The 15,751-nt window shown below is 44.6% G+C and overlaps 1 protein-coding gene and 1 long non-coding RNA gene across 3 annotated transcripts in view; one reads left to right on the forward strand and one right to left on the reverse strand.

Annotated features, from left to right (window-relative positions):
* Nucleotides 1-3,503, forward strand: LOC308674087. The gene is made up of 2 exons (XR_014027798.1): nucleotides 1-323; nucleotides 2,383-3,503. It is a non-coding gene; the product is annotated as an uncharacterized lncRNA (long non-coding RNA).
* GSPT1 (G1 to S phase transition 1) overlaps nucleotides 3,315-15,751 on the reverse strand; it is a 25,618-nt gene continuing 13,181 nt past the window's right edge. For both annotated transcript variants that reach the window (XM_081338283.1, XM_081338282.1), the window contains exons 7-15: nucleotides 14,806-14,986; nucleotides 13,518-13,672; nucleotides 12,404-12,544; nucleotides 10,756-10,849; nucleotides 10,435-10,515; nucleotides 6,800-6,973; nucleotides 6,307-6,396; nucleotides 4,552-4,720; nucleotides 3,315-3,863 (exon numbers count right to left, since the gene is read on the reverse strand). In XM_081338283.1, the coding sequence (XP_081194409.1) occupies nucleotides 3,811-3,863; nucleotides 4,552-4,720; nucleotides 6,307-6,396; nucleotides 6,800-6,973; nucleotides 10,435-10,515; nucleotides 10,756-10,849; nucleotides 12,404-12,544; nucleotides 13,518-13,672; nucleotides 14,806-14,986 (1,138 nt within the window). In that variant the 3' untranslated portion in view covers nucleotides 3,315-3,810. The remainder of the gene's footprint in view (nucleotides 3,864-4,551; nucleotides 4,721-6,306; nucleotides 6,397-6,799; nucleotides 6,974-10,434; nucleotides 10,516-10,755; nucleotides 10,850-12,403; nucleotides 12,545-13,517; nucleotides 13,673-14,805; nucleotides 14,987-15,751) is intronic.

Below are 15,751 nucleotides of genomic sequence, written 5' to 3' on the forward strand. Positions count from 1 at the left end.
AAACGTCTTCAAAGAAAATCAAGAAAGTCCTGGAAAAGCATCTTTGGGACAATTATGACCTGGCTGACAGAATCTCCATAGACAGTGAGAGACAATGTGGGATACACTTAAGGCACTAGACTAGAAATCGGAAGACTTGTCGGTTCTAGTCCCACCTTAGGCTTGAAAGTCAACTGTGGTGACCTTGGGGCCAGTCCTTCTCTCTTGGTCCTAGTAAGAAGGCAGTGCCAAACCACTTCGGAGAAATCTTGCTGAGAAAACTACAGAGACTTATTGAGACCTTGGTGCAGAGAGGAAGACGCCAGGCTGGAAAACAGGAGACGGTGAGTTCTAGCCTCCCTTGAACACAAAGCCATCTGATTTTTTGAGAAAATGATCTTTTTTTGTTCCAGTTAGATTTTGGAATGAGTACGTTCAAGATGGCAGCTAGCCTAGCCCAGCTTTTTTTTTTAACCATGCATTCTCCAAGTGTGTTAGGGATGGTTGTTGTTGTTAGCTGCGAAGTCGTGTCCGACCCATCGCGACCCCATGGACAACGTTCCTCCAGGCCTTCCTGTCCTCTACCATCTTCTGGAGTCCATTTAAGCTCACGCCTACTGCTTCAGTGACTCCATCCAGCCACCTCATTCTCTGTCGTCCCCTTCTTCTATTGCCCCCAATCTTTCCCAGCATTAGGCTCTTCTCCAGTGAGTCCTTCCTTCTCATTAGGTGGCCAAAGTATTTGAGTTTTAGCTTCAGGATCTGGCCTTCTAAAGAGCAGTCAGGGTTGATCTCCTCTAGGACTGATTCTTGCCCGCAGTAGTATACCTGATGGTCATCTGAATTAAATTCACCCATTCCTGTCCATTTTAGTTCACTGATACCTAAGATGTCAATGTTCAGTCTTGTCATCTCGTTTGACCACGTCCAGCTTTCCTTGATTCATGGATCTTACATTCCAGGTTCCTATGGAGAAAAAATCTTTACAGCATCGGACTTTCCTTTCACCACCAGACATATCCACAGCTGAGCGTCCTTTCGGCTTTGGCCCAGTCGCTTCACTCTTTCTGGCGCTACTAGTACTAGCCCTCTGCTCTTCCCCAGTAGCATATTGGATGCCTTCCGACCTGAGGGGCTCATCTTCCAGCGTCATATCATTTTGCCTTTTGGTACTGTCCATAGGGTTTTCATGGCAAAGATACTGGAGTGGGTTGCCATTTCCTTCTCCAGTGGATCACGTTTTGTCAGAACTCTCTGCTATGACCTTTCCGTCTTGGCTGGCCCTGCATGGCATAGCTCATATCTTCATTGAATTACGCAAGCCCCTTCACCACGACAAGGCAGTAATCCATGAAGGGGGTTAGGGATGGACGCTCACACAATTCTGAGTAAACTCTTGTTTTGTTGGGACTGGGGAATGACAAGGTGATTGGCTTGATACCAGCACACTATCTCATTTTCTTCTGAATGCTGTGTCAGGCTTTTTTTTAAGTTCTGGAATTCTACACAGAAAACTTTGCTCAAGTGTGAAAGTTTACGCCCAAATACAGTTAGAAAACCAACATGTCAAAGAGTGCCAGACAGTAGAATGTTGTCTACTCTCCTAGCCTTTTTAAAATAATAAAAGTTTCTTACCCCCCCTATTTGTTACTTAAAAACAAGGAATGATCGATCCACAGATAGTTTTGTTGAAAAAGTTACGATAATGTAAAGCTTTCATATTACTGCAAAAAAAATATAAAAGCCCAGATATTTGCAGACATAAAATTTATTTAAATTTTCATGCATTATGGTAGCGACAACTGTAGTCATATGAATTTGAAGGACAGTCAACTTTGCTTCGTCCGTACAATGTAGCCTTACATGAAATGGACGTTCCACAGTTACAAAGGAAAAAAAAAAGGGGGAGGGCGGCAACGTTTTAAATTTAGAGCTGTGTAAAATGAAACAGTTGTGTGATTGCCTGTTTCTTTTTTTCTCTTCTTTTTTCTTTTTTAAAGAAATGGGGCGTGTTCTCCTTGGAACATGCCAACCAATTTGGAAAAGGATTTGGAACTTTGCCTTTGGAAAACTGGCTTTCTGTAATGAATTCTAGAATAGGAAATACAGTTAAATAAGTATAAGCACCACTGTTAATTCTCCTACAGCTTATATTCCTAGCAATGGTAGTGATGTTGCCTGCCACTCACTGCCGAAGATACAAGCTTAGTATCCTAGTCTTACCAACTACCCAATGCAGTGTTTCTCAACCTTGGCAACTTGAAGGTGTGTGGACTGCAACTCCCAGAATTGAATGCTGGCTGGGGAATTCCAGGAGTTGAAGTCTACGCATCTTGAAGTTGACCAAGTTGAGAAGCACAGGTCTCAATCCATGGCCTGTCACCCAACTTTGTTTCCTTGTAGGTTCTTGAAATTTCCTCATCCAAGTAAGTGCCCAGAAGCTATGATCTCCAGAAAACCATTTGGGGAAGGTGACTCTACTTGATTCGACTCAGATTTAAATGACCTTGTTTGAGGACCAAGTGGCCATTATTGAGACAACATCCAGTTGCTGATTGAAGACGCGTTACACATCTTTCTTACCTATCGCCTTCCCTTCAAAATCAACCTCTCCAAAAAAAGAAAAAGAAAAAAAAAACTACAAAGATTCTCCAGGCTTCCAAGAAAGGTAGCAGAGGGATGTTTTAAAATCCTAAACCGGCGCCTGAGTTCAGTTTTCATACTGAACGTGGCATGCCAGAATTATTGCAAGAGTTGTGATATAACAGTCCTACTTGTTTTAGTCACCAGCCTGTGCTGCTAGAAAAAAAATAACGATAACGATGATATTCTCCAGGACAGAGTTGGAAGATCTTTCTTACCCTGCGCCTGCACATTTGTGTTAAAATTAAGTTTGAGATATATTGACGCGTCGCTAATGAAATAGTACCATATTTGCATGAATCTTATTTTGGTTTTTGAACCACTGAAAAGCAAGGGGGCAAAGGAAACTTGGATACGAGTTTTGTCAATGATCTAATTCGGTGTTTCTCAACCACAGCAACTTTTAAGATACGTGGACTTCAACTCCCAGAATTCCCCAAACAGTCAGACTTAATGGGGAATTCTGGGAGTTGGAAGTCCACACATATCTTAAAAGTTGCCGAGGTTGAGAAACACTGGTCTAATTGCTTCATTTAAAAGACAGTCGGGGATCTGTCAAAGATAGGAATCCGTTTTCCCCCCCTAGAAAACCCCAAATCAATCAAATGTTAACTCTGCAGGTTAAAAGTGAAATAGGCAGGCATTACATCCGGATAGAAATGTTATTCCAAAGTAATTAAGATACCCAAAAAGAGATTTCAAATTGGAGAGTTTATTAACATGGTAATTGTGTTCGTAACATGTGCACGCATGCACACCTGAATGATCTGCCTTGAAAAATGCTTCTGTCTGATGGGAGGGGACAATTAAACAGAAATCCTGTAGATTTTTTTTTTCTTCATAATTCTAGGCAATTATGTCCACATCACTTACAAAGCTATTGCCAAATCTTTCCGAGGGAGATGAATTTGGGAAGAGGGGGAGGAAGAGGAGAAGGGAGGAAGAAAAACCAAAACAAAAAGATTGAAAAAATTTTCAGGTTAAAATTCAACAGTGGCATAGCAAAAGCTCTCAATATGAGAAAGCTGACAATGTGGACCTTTGCTGTGAAATCTCATCTTTGCAAAAGAGAGGGGGGGGCAGTGGGAAGAAAAGAAAGAAGGCAATGTGGAATAGGGCTCTGCAAAGTCATTCCCCCCCCCTCCCCCCTTCCTTACAGTATTTGTGCAGGCTTGTCAAAAACAATGCTTAGTCCTTCTCTGGAACCAACTTCAGAACTTTACCAATTGCAATGGTTTTACCTAGAAAAGTCAGAAAACACCATTAGGAAACGGGGTTTTTTTTTCAGGGTCTCACATCAAATGAAGCAAAATATGATGGCCGGTTTGGTCTAGTAGTAGTTTAAGGCACCAGGTTAAATAGCAAGAGACGGTGAGTTCAAGTCCCACCTTAGAAACCAGAATGCCGGCCGGGCGACTTTGACACAATCACCAAAGTGACAATCAGTTTTAGTCCCGCCTTAAGGCATGAAGGGACGCAGTGGCTCAGTGGGTTAGGACGCTGAGCTTGTTGATCAGAAGGTCGGCAGTTTGGCGGGTCGAATCCTGAGTGCCGCGAAACAGAGTGAGCGCCTGTTACTCGTCCCAGCTTCTGCCCACCTAGCAGTTCGAAAGCACGTAAAAATGCAAGTAGAAAAATAGGGACCACTGCGGTGGGAAGGTAACAGCGTTCCGTGCGCCTTTGGCGTCTAGTCATGCCGGCCACATGACCACGGAGACGTCCTCGGACAAGCGCCGGCTCTTTGGCTTTGAAACGGAGATGAGCACCGGCCCCTAGAGTCGGAAACGACTAGCACGCATGTGCGGGGAAACCTTTACCTTTACCTAAGGCATGAAAGTCAACTGGGTGATTCGGGCCAGTCACCAGGAGACAGTGAGTTGTAGTTCCACCTCTACCGTGAAAACAAGAAGAGTTTAATACTTGTCCTACCTTCGTCTCTTAAGGTGAAGCGGCCCATCTGAGGGAAGTCTTTGAACGTCTCGAGGCAGATCGTTCCTGCCGTCCGTAAACGGGCAATGCACACTTGATCTTGTTTGACAAAACGGGGCCGTGTTTTGCTCTTCTCTCCTGATTTCTTGTCTACCAGACAGATTAAGGCCTGCGGAAGGAAAAGGAACCCGTGTGTGTCACACATGCCTTTCACAAGCGGAACCCTAAAGGAATGCTCTCCGTTTTAACATTCCCCCCCACCCCCCACGTTCTTGCCCCAAGTTCTGTCGTAGAAAAGCAGCACCTTCTCGCTTTCATCCTTCCTCCAAAATGTGGAACTTTTCAGCAGGGAGGTAAGCAGCTTCTCCCTAGTCCTGTGGTGGCGAACCTGTGGCACACGTGCCACAGGTGGTGCGCAGAGCCCTCTCTGTGGGCACGCAGGCTGTTGCCCCAGTCCGAGGCCTGCAGTTGGGTTGGTTTTATAAAACCTTTTCGCTTTAGGCCCGCGCCACCATGTGCAAAAAAAAAAAGGGTTCAATCAATCAATTTCAACTTCTCGTGGGGAAAAAAAAGATCTCGCATAGTTGGAATTGATTGATTGAACTTTTTAGTCCCAGCCAGTCTGCCGTTACCACTGCAGCCACGCCCACCCAATGGGCCACACCCACCCAACGGGCCACGCCCACCCGGCACCCGACGATACATAAGTGGGTTTTGGGCTGCCGTTTGGGCACTCAGTCTCTAAAAGGTTCGCCATCACTGCTAGTCAGTCAAAGGAGCTGAGCTGTTTCTGGTTGATTAGTAGGTTGTATGACTCTAGCCAATGTGGGTTATGTACTGAAGCTTATGGCAGTGATGGCAAACCTTTAAGAGACCGAGTGTCCAAACTGCAACCCAAAACCCACTTATTTATCGCAAAATGCCAATGGCAATTTAATCTGAATACTGAGGTTTTAGTTTAGGAAAAAAACAACAACTCACTACATTAACATCTTTTGTCTTAAAATAAAAACACAATAACAAAGCTTTGAATGATACAACTTTTTACTGAAAGGTAAAAGTTTGCATTTGGCATGCTTTTGAACAATGAATGTGAATTTTTTTCTGTTGTATGCATGCTGATAATTTGTCTAACTTTGGCTTATACTTTGCAAGCATGAGAGTAACACATGCAGCACTCAGGTCATCTGTTAGTCTGTTTCTGGTGTCACATTTGATATAATTCAAAGCTGAAAACAGGGCGCTCACTCCGGAGGCTTGTTTTGGCTAGGAAGGGGCTTGAGAAATGGCGTTTTCTGCGAAAACGTAGCCAAAGAGCAAGGCACGTGTGCCCACAGAGAGGGTCCCAAGTGCCCCCCTCTGGCACGCGTGCCATAGGTTCGCCACCACTGGCTTATGGTTTACTTCGGATAAATCCAACTTCTCAGGCATCCAGATCATTGTTGTCCCAAAGGGGCTTTTTTTGAAAAGGCAACTGGACTTTGTTTTTTTCCTTGAAGACATTTCACTTCTCATCCAAGAAGCTTCTTCAGTTCTGGAGCAGAGCTGAAGAAGCTTCTTGGATGAGGAGCGAAACGTCTTCAAGGAAAAACAAAGTCTGAAAAAGCACCTTTGGGAAAAGAAAAGCTAGGCAAAACTTGCCTTTTCCCCTCGGATCCTTTTAACCAAAGACATTTGCCCTAAAGAAGACGTTAATAGCCCCTTTGCCACAAGCGGGGATTTGTCGATCCCCAAAAAAAGGTAGTTTGCACTTACTGTAATCTCGACTTCTTCAATGCAGGTATGAATATGCAGCACCGCATTGTAACCTGGGCAGATGATGGATTTGTGTTCAATGATCACTATCTGTAATCAAGAAGAGGCCAGTTCAATCAATCTGATTTTCAGTAATGCTTTTTCCAAATTGGGTGGCGCGATGGCTCCGTGGTTAAGTCCCTGGGCTTGTCAGCTGGAAAGCCGTCAACCCAAGGTTCAAGACCCCAGCGCCACGAGATGGGATGAGCTCCTGTCCTCACTCCAGCTCCTGCCAACCCAGCAATTTGAAAGCATGCAGCTGCGAGTAGGTAAAAAGGTACCACTTCGGTGGGAAGGTAACAGCGCTCCGTGACATCATGCTGGCCACATGACCACACAAATGTCTTCGGACAGAGCTGGCTCAAATGGCCTTGAAACAGAGATGAGCACTGCCCCTTAGAGTCGGCAACAGCTATTCCAAATTAGAGAGCAGCTCTCCTTCAAGGAGGCATACCTGAGCATCAAACGTGCGTCCAGAATGACACAGGTTGTTAAGATCACAGAGTATAAACCCCGGGAGAATTTCCTCCTCTTCGATTCCTTTCAGTCGGATCTTCAGATTTTCACCTGGAGCTACAGACTCAGTCTCTACGTCGTCGGAAAGGATTCCAAGGACTTCCACGTTGTGCTAGGAAAAAAAAAAAGAGATCGTGTCTCCAGGACGTGTTGTACGCGCTCAACAATATTTTAGGGTCGTGCAAAAAGGCTGAGTTGTTACCTGTCCCCTACATAATGGATGATTTTTGGGGGATGATAGCAAGATTAATATCTCATGAAATAACAGCATTGTTTTAGATCATCTTGCTTTTGGGGTTGACAATTACAACATGGTCTCCCAGATAAATATTTCTGCACGTAAAGTCTATACTTCTTTTTTATTTCAACTTGATATATCCGGGAGTCCCAAAAGAAGAGAATATTTGTAGCTCAGGATTGAATTGTGGGGTCCTTGGGGCTCGAGCATGATTGGTTTTTTTTGCAGACGTTTCATTACCCAGCCAGGTAACATCATCAGTGCCAAGCAGCGCTGATTTTATCTAGCACTGATGATGATGATGATTACCTAGCACTGATGGTGTTACCTATTCTACTTTAGGGACGCGGTGGCTCAGTGGTTTAGGACGCTGAGCTCGTCAATCAGAAGGTCGGCAGTTTGGCGGGTCGAATCCCGAGTGTCGCGTAGCAGAGTGAGCGCCTGTTACTCGTCCCAGCTTCTGCCAACCTAGCAGTTCGAAAGCACGTAAAAAAATGCAAGTAGAAAAATAGGGACCACTACGGTGGGAAGGTAACAGCGCTCCGTGTGCCTTTGGCGTCTGGTCATGCCGGCCACATGACCACGGAGGCGTCCTCGGACAAGCGCTGGCTCTTCGGCTTTGAAACGGAGATGAGCACCGGCCCCTAGAGTCGGAAACGACTAGCACGCATGTGTGGGGGAACCTTTACCTTTTTATTCTACTTTAATTTGTGAAGTTGGGTGGCATATAAATTTAAGTAAATATCCTCATCACCCTGACACTTTACTTGCTGTCACTTTATTACTCCAGAAATAATACTCCACTGAGCTAGCGCTGTCCCTGTCTAAGGAACTATAACTAGTGAATACGTATTTTTTTAACCTGAAATTTTCCTTGTTCTTAAGGAACTCTCAACCAATGTTTCCCCCTCCCCTTTGGCAAGCAAACTTAACAACGTAGGAAAACATTCCATTTTTAAGACACACGTATGAAACGTGTTACTGTATTTTGAATTAAAAAGGAAAACCCTTGGGGTGGGGGTCAGAAGTGTCCCTCTTTTTGCTACGAGCCTGCTGGAGGAGCCTCTGATGTTTTGACTGCCCCAATGAAATCAGGTAGGATTGCTTTGGCCTTCAATCTTTTGAAAACTAGGATCTAAACATGGCCCTAAGCCAGACAGACAACCCTCATACCGGTTATTTATAACTTCAGAAACCACATCCCATCCACTAAAATTTCAGAACTGGTGGAAAGCCAAAAGTTGCAAAACGAAGTCCCTTGCTTGAAGGCAAACAATTCTGAGAAATATTTGCTTTAAAAAGGCAAGAATCTGGGTAGGAAGAACGCCTGGTAGGAGCAGAGAGCTATTTAATAAACCATCACAGGCCTTCAGCGATAAGTCAGTGTTATTATTTTCCTTGTTGGCTTTCCATATCCTAACAGCAGTACTGCGGATTTTCACTGATTTTGGGGGAGAAATATGGAGCTTCTGAGCCCATCGTTAGGATTTTGGCACTGTCTCCAGCTAGAATGAAAATAAAATAAAAAAATCTAATTTTCTTTCAGAGCGAGAGTGAGAACATACAAAGACTTTACCATAAGCCTTAAATAAGCCTGCATTTTTATCAATGTGAACTTAGGCACCCTAACCCCGGCATCTCCTGAAAATACATGGGGGGGGGGGCAAAAGCCCTAATAAGCAGGCATATACATAGAATGAAGGCTATTGCTAAGCACGTTGATTTGTGCTTAGATTGTAAGCCGCCCTGAGTCTTCGGAGAAGGGCGGGATATAAATGGGATTAAAAAAAAAAGCTATGTTTGCTCCACAGTTTTTTTTCTCATTAAATCCTGAGCCCAAACGTTAAGCCCAAATGCCCTCGCTCTGAAAAGTTTGCCCATCTCTAGCATACAGTTTACTGAAGACAGATGACATTTGGTTTTGCTTGCCTGCCAACTGCTCAGAAAAGTATGACATTTATGCAACTGCATGAAATTTGAACCCCCTTTCAGGAACATTTCTGGGAAGGATGAGCGCTAGGGGAACATCTGCTCGAGGTTTTGATGACCCGAACTCTGTCCTTGGTGAGCAGGCTTGGAAAAGCAGATGGTTAGGACGTTAAAACCCTCACATATTTCTCAGTTAAAATTCAGCGAAGGGTAAGCACTTTCCAACCTGTGCGAGCACCTAATTAACCTCAGAAGTCGCCTTTTTCAAACAATCCTTTTGAAATATTCAGAGTAATTTTGTCTGTATTTTTGTATTTCCCCGTTTCTTATTCTGCTTTCTTTCTGAGCTTTAAAAAGATTCGCGCCAAGTTTCTTCTGAATCCTACCTCTTTAAGGCAATTTCTATCCCAATATTGCTTTTGGGGTACATTTTCTGCTTCATTCAAGCTTCTATTCCTAGAATATATCGGCAAACCTGGGACTGGTTTTTGCCAAGAACTGCTTTTTTATCTCTACCTGCTGCTTGACTGCAGAGATTGAAGGATACTGCAAAACACAGAACGGGCTCAAATCTTAAATGCCAACGACGCTGGGACGTTTGAGGAGAAAACAAAAGCCCAAATGAGCAACAACCTCATTGTTACAACAATTCCTGTGGGGAATGGGAGGCTCCAGACTTCAATACTGTAACAGGAGTATCTATTTACCTTTTTTTTTCTTAAACTAACAGGGCGGTCATACTCTTTTACAGAAAAGAGGAAGAAAATAAACTTTGCACATCAGACTTTGACCTAATAATGCAATCTGGTCTTCAGCTTACCGATAGGTAAAGGTAAAGGTTCCCCCGCACATGCGTGCTAGTCGTTTCCGACTCTAGGGGCCGGTGCTCATCTCCGTTTCAAAGCCGAAGAGCCGGCGCTTGTCCGAGGACGTCTCCGTGGTCATGTGGCCGGCATGACTAGATGCCAAAGGCGCACGGAACACTGTTACCTTCCCACCGTAGTGGTCCCTATTTTTCTACTTGCATTTTTTACGTGCTTTCGAACTGCTAGGTTGGCAGAAGCTGGGACGAGTAACAGGCGCTCACTCTGTTACGCGGCACTCGGGATTCGACCCGCCAAACTGCCGACCTTCTGATCGACAAGCTCAGCGTCCTAACCCACTGAGCCACCGCTTACCGATATACCCTGCAAAATTCATCCTCTCGTTCTTGCCAGTTGTGATTGGTACCCTGTTATCTGCTATTATAAAGCATTAACTTTATTAACTAAACCAGGGGTGTCCAACCGGCTGAGGAATTCTGGGAGTTGAAGTCCCCAAGTCTTAAAGCTGCCAAGGCTGGACACTCCAGAATTAAATATTTGCTAGATGAACTGAAAGAGGCTTAAAGAAAATACATGACATACCTTGTTTGGCATCATCACGAGCTGCTGTCCTTTGCAAATAGACCCCGATTCCAGCTTACCCAACACCACCGTGCCCATATCCTTCACGTGGGGGAGGGAGAGATTGAGAAAACAACAACCAGGTTAAGAGAATATGGTCAAAACAGGGTCTGATTCCCTTATCAAGAGTTAATTGTGCCATGTGACTGCGCCCCTTAAAGCATACATTTTATCCTTTCCAGGTTAAGTTGCGTACCTACTACTACTACGTTTGTGTCGGAATTGTACCTTTTATTTATCAACATGAATATAAATATACCTAACATTTATGTAGTTGCGTACCTTATATTTATCAACAATTGGCAGCCTGATTGGTCCATCAACTGATCGGTTGAAGTTTGGCAAGTTATCCAGATATGGAATAAATGGTAGCCCACTGGAGGAAGAAAAAAAGAAAGAAAGAATACGGGATCAAAATCTATGGTACGTTTTTGATTGTGGACAAAATTTCTATCCAGGATGCAACTAACATCTAAACACAGCAAGGTTCTTTGTGAGATATACTCAAGTGGAGGTATCGGATGGGGCTGCAGGAGTAAGTCATGCCTTTTTATCAGCAACTGCGGAGAACACGAAGAACTCAATGAACAGTGTTCTGTCCTCCAATATCAAATGTAACATCTTGATTCTCTTTGGGCAAACTGAAATGTGCCAATACTTCACAGCCTAGCTGTCTGCTCTTGTAGGCCCCCTGTGTGCTCTTTAGAAAAATGCACTGTGGTGTGTCCTTCCTTAACTTGGCAGCCACTGGTGTCTTGGGCCCCAATCCCCATAATCCTCAGCCAAAACAGTAATTGCACAGAAAGATCACTTGGGAGCCACCTGCACTGGAGCAGGGGTGTCAAACTCGCAATGTCACATGACATGCTTTTTTTGCCATTGGCGGCAATGGGGTGGGCACCGTTTCGCTATGATGCAACCGGCCTGCGGGCCGGCAGTTTGACACCCTTGCACTAGAGCACAGGTCTGCAACCTGCGGCTCCGGAGCCGCATGCGGCTCTTTCAGCCGTCTCCTGCGGCTCCCAGTCCTCTGCCATGTGCAGTCCCAAAAAAAAGTGGGACTAAAAAAGTTCAACCAATCAATTCAAATATGCAGGGTAGGTGCATATCTCGCCTTGGCTTCACTCTTCAGTCAAACCCTGTTCTGTGCATGCACGCATGTATGCGCATGTGCACACATTTTTTGCGGCTCCCAGTTTTTCCTTTTCTGAGGGAACCGGTTCCGAGTGGCTCTTTTACTGTTTCAGGTTGCTGACCCCTGCACTAGAGGAACATTTCTCAACCTTGGGAGCTTTAAAATGTGTGGACTTCAACTCCCAGAATCCCCCTGGCTCTGTTCAGTCTCCCTGTCTCCACCCCCAAAGGGAGTGATACAAGGAAGTACAGCAGGCAGGGGTCTTCAAACTTGGCAACTTTTAAGACTTGTGGATTTCAATTGCCAGAATTTTCGGAGTTGAAGTCCACAGGTCTTAAAGTTGCCAAGTTTGAAGACCCCTGAATTACAGGGTCGTAGAAAGAAAGACGCGGTGGCTCAGTGGGTTAGGACGCTGAGCTTCTCGATCAGAAGGTCGGCAGTTTGGCGGGTTGAATCCTGAGTGCCGCGTAGCAGAGTGAGCGCCTGTTACTCGTCCCAGCTTCTGCCAACCTAGCAGTTCGAAAGCACGTAAAAAATGCAAGTAGAAAAATAGGGACCGCTGCGGTGGGAAGGTAACAGCGTTCCGTGCGCCTTTGGCGTCTAGTCATGCTGGCCACATGACCACAGAGACGTCCTCGGACAAGCGCTGGCTCTTCGGCTTTGGAACGGAGATGAGCACCGGCCCCTAGAGTCGGAAACGACTAGCACGCCTGTGCGGGGGAACCTTTACCTTTACTAGAAAAAAAGAAAGAAAAAATGTGGCAAAGTAGGGACCCCATTCAATGAGATACCTACATATACCAAGGACAGAAGTCAGATGGCTCCTTGAGATTTGCTCCAGTCAATCCCGAGCAGGGCATAAAGTGAATGTCCTTTTTGGGGTTGAACCCCACTTTCTTCAAGAATGGCACCAGTTTTTCTTTACATTCTTCATACCTGAAAGATCGGCCACGGGGGAGGAAAAAAAACAAACATGAGAGGCTGAGAAGGGCCATCAAGCCACTTAGCCAGAGATGCCGGCTAAGAACAGAGTATTGGGTGGTCCCGCGTTGTCAGTCCTTCATCATCATCCCCGCCATCATGCATCTTCCACCTCAAAATACAGCCACAGGAAGTCCTCAACTTATGACTACAACTGGGAGAAGAATTTCTGTCGCCTATTAAGTGAGACATGATTTCACGACCCTTTTCCCCACGGTTGTTAAGCGAATCCGGCTTTCCCCTTTGACTATGCTAGCCGGATGCTGGCAGGGAAGGCCACACCTAGTGATCGCTTGACCCTGGAACGGTGCAACCTCAGGAATGCCCCAATTTTGATCGCAGGAGCGCAAGCATGCTGCGCGATGCTCGCAAGACTGGTGCTCAGTCCCTTTTCCCAGGGCTGCTGTAACTTCAAACGGCCACTAAACAGATGGCTGTAAGATGAGGACGACCTGCACGCTAGAACTGAACTCAAGAGGTCAAGTCAAATTCATACCCTTCAACTAGTGGAGAAACCTAGCATAGGGTTAAAAGTCTCTGGAGATTCTCAATCATCCAGGTCCTGGTTGTCCCCAGTGTTTTGTGTTTTTTTTTCTTCTTCCAGGAGGCAATTGGACTTCCACAGCTCTGGCTGAATGGTGGGGGAACAGATTTATACTCCTTGCAGACAGCTGGTCATTTGCCTCCTTTTAAAGAGCCCACCACCCAGTCAGAGCTGAAGAAGCTTCTTGGATGAGAAGCAAAAAGTCTTCAAAGAAAAACAAGAAAGTCCAATTGCCTCCTGCTTTCATTAGGGCAATTACACCTTTGGACCTTCTCCATCCAAACTGTATGAGCCCGGTTCCATCTCTAGAGGTTATCAGCCAAATACTAGCCGCTCTTAACATGCAATTTTTGGCAGAAAGCAGAACTAAACTCAAGTACTTGCCTTTCGTTACTCCAGTTCACAGTTGGGTCGTCCATTTTGTTAATGAGAACTATTAAGTGTTTTACACCCGCTGTTTTTGCTAGCATGGCGTGCTCCCTCGTCTGCCCTCCTTTCTCGAAGCCCGTTTCAAACTCCCCTTTTCTCGCAGAGATTACCTGATTGGAAAGAACAATCTAGTTAAAGCTTTGGAGGGTCGGGCTACAACGCAATCTGGTTTGCCTCTGGGTAGTAAGATGATTACTACCTGACAGCTCTCAAAGTAAAGGCTTTGCTTTGAGGTTTTATGCCGAGAATTACCACAAGCCCACGCGGTGCCTATCCGAGCAGTTTTTTTTATCACTGATACCAGTTTCACAATATCAGTCTCCTTAACAGGTGCACGGTGAGCTAAAAAGGTGTAACTAAGCAGGTTACTCTACACCCATGGTGGTGAACCTATGGCACATGTGCTTCGGGTGGCACGCAGAGACCTCTCTGTGGACACGCGTGCCCTCGCCCCAGTCCCAGTCCTTCGGCTGGGTTTTATAAACCCTTTTTGCTTTAGGCCTCCACCATGTGCAAAAAAAAAAAAAAGGTTCAATCAATCAATTTCAACTTCTTGCGGGAAAAAAAAAAAGATCTTGCAAAGTTGGAATTGATTGAACTTTTTAGTCCCACCCAGTCTGCCGTTACCACTGCAGACACGCCCACCCAATGGGCCACACCCACTCAATGGGCCACGCCCACCCGGCACCCAACGATACATAAGTGGGTTTTGGGTTGCAGTTTGGGCACTCGGTCTCTAAAAGGTTTGCCAGTAGCTACAAGAACTGCACAGGTCCTTTACAGACTGCTATAGCACCATAATTAAATAGCCATTTCTACAATTACTGGACTTAACAGCTAAAATAAACTACACAATGACAATACGATAAAAAAATAACAACAAAATGGGGGGGGGGAAGGGCAAATAAATAAATAAATAAAAGTCTACGGAATCGGTCCCGAGGAAAAATGTTAATATATAGGCAAACTCAACCTTTTCCTTGTTAATAACTTGAGACCATAGGGAAAAACACCGCTTCATTTTCTTATTTCGACAGTAGAAAAACTTTTCAAAGATTGACGGAGAATCTAATACATATTTTTATTATACTTTTTAATCTGCTTTACTTTTAAATTTTTCAGTGCCAGCTTACCAGCTACTGGGCAATTTTAAAATAAAGAACACAACTATATAGATATAAAAAAAATGTAGATGAATTAAAAGAGTTCTCCAACTGATCCATAAAACAAGAAAGGCTCTTACCAATACAGCTAAATCAGCTTGAGAAGCACCACCTATCATATTTGGAACAAAGCTCTTATGCCCTGGAGCATCTAAAATTGTGAAGTGTTTCTTTTCTGTTTCGAAATACGCACGGCCTACTTCCACCGTTTTCCCCTTGTCCCGCTCTTCCTGGTTTGTGTCTAAGGCCCAAGAGAGATACCTATTTAAAAAAAATAATAAGAAGGGAAATATCTTGATATAAAATTGATCCTCGGGAGAATTTATGACAGGTTCTATCCTAAAACTTTATTCGAGCATTCTCAGCCTTCCCAACAGCTACGCGAAATGCTTCTATACCAGGGGCGTGCAACCTTGGCCACTTGCTGGGCTGGGGAATTCTGGGAGTTGAAGTCCACAAGTCTTAAAAGTTGCCAAGACTAGACACCCCTGTTCGATGAAGCTGTGGGTTTTATTTTGGGCTCTGGCATGTGTCTCAGGAAATGGGAGGCAGGCAGGGGAGTAAAACAACTATGTTTCTTTAAATTTGGCTTTTATTGAGTTAAATTGTCATGTAACTATTACATTTATTGTTTAATTCTTTTTTTAAATTTTGTCTTCTATGTTTCTTAAATTTTTTTGTTGTGAGCCGCCCTGAGTCCTTAGGGAGAAGGGTGGCATATAAATTCAATAAATAAATCTAATCTAATCTAACAAGTCAATATGGGGGTCACAACCATGTGATTGAAGCCACGCCCCCCCTTTGTACATCTGTTGTGAATGGCGAATACCGATCTAAATTTGCAATTGATATATGTGGGTTGGGACTGCGTTCTTCTAGATTGTTATCAATTTCTCAGCCCAGCTTGCAGGTTTGAAGTTTCCTCCTGTTCTCTCTTCCAAGGAATAACCAGATTTCCTTTCCTAGGGAAAAAATCTACTGTGTGTGGCGTATTCTCTCAGGACAATGTAAGATTCCATTGAGGTG

This window comes from Vipera berus (genome assembly GCF_964194415.1).
Source record: "Vipera berus genome assembly, chromosome: 13".
Classification (NCBI taxonomy): domain Eukaryota; kingdom Metazoa; phylum Chordata; class Lepidosauria; order Squamata; family Viperidae; genus Vipera; species Vipera berus.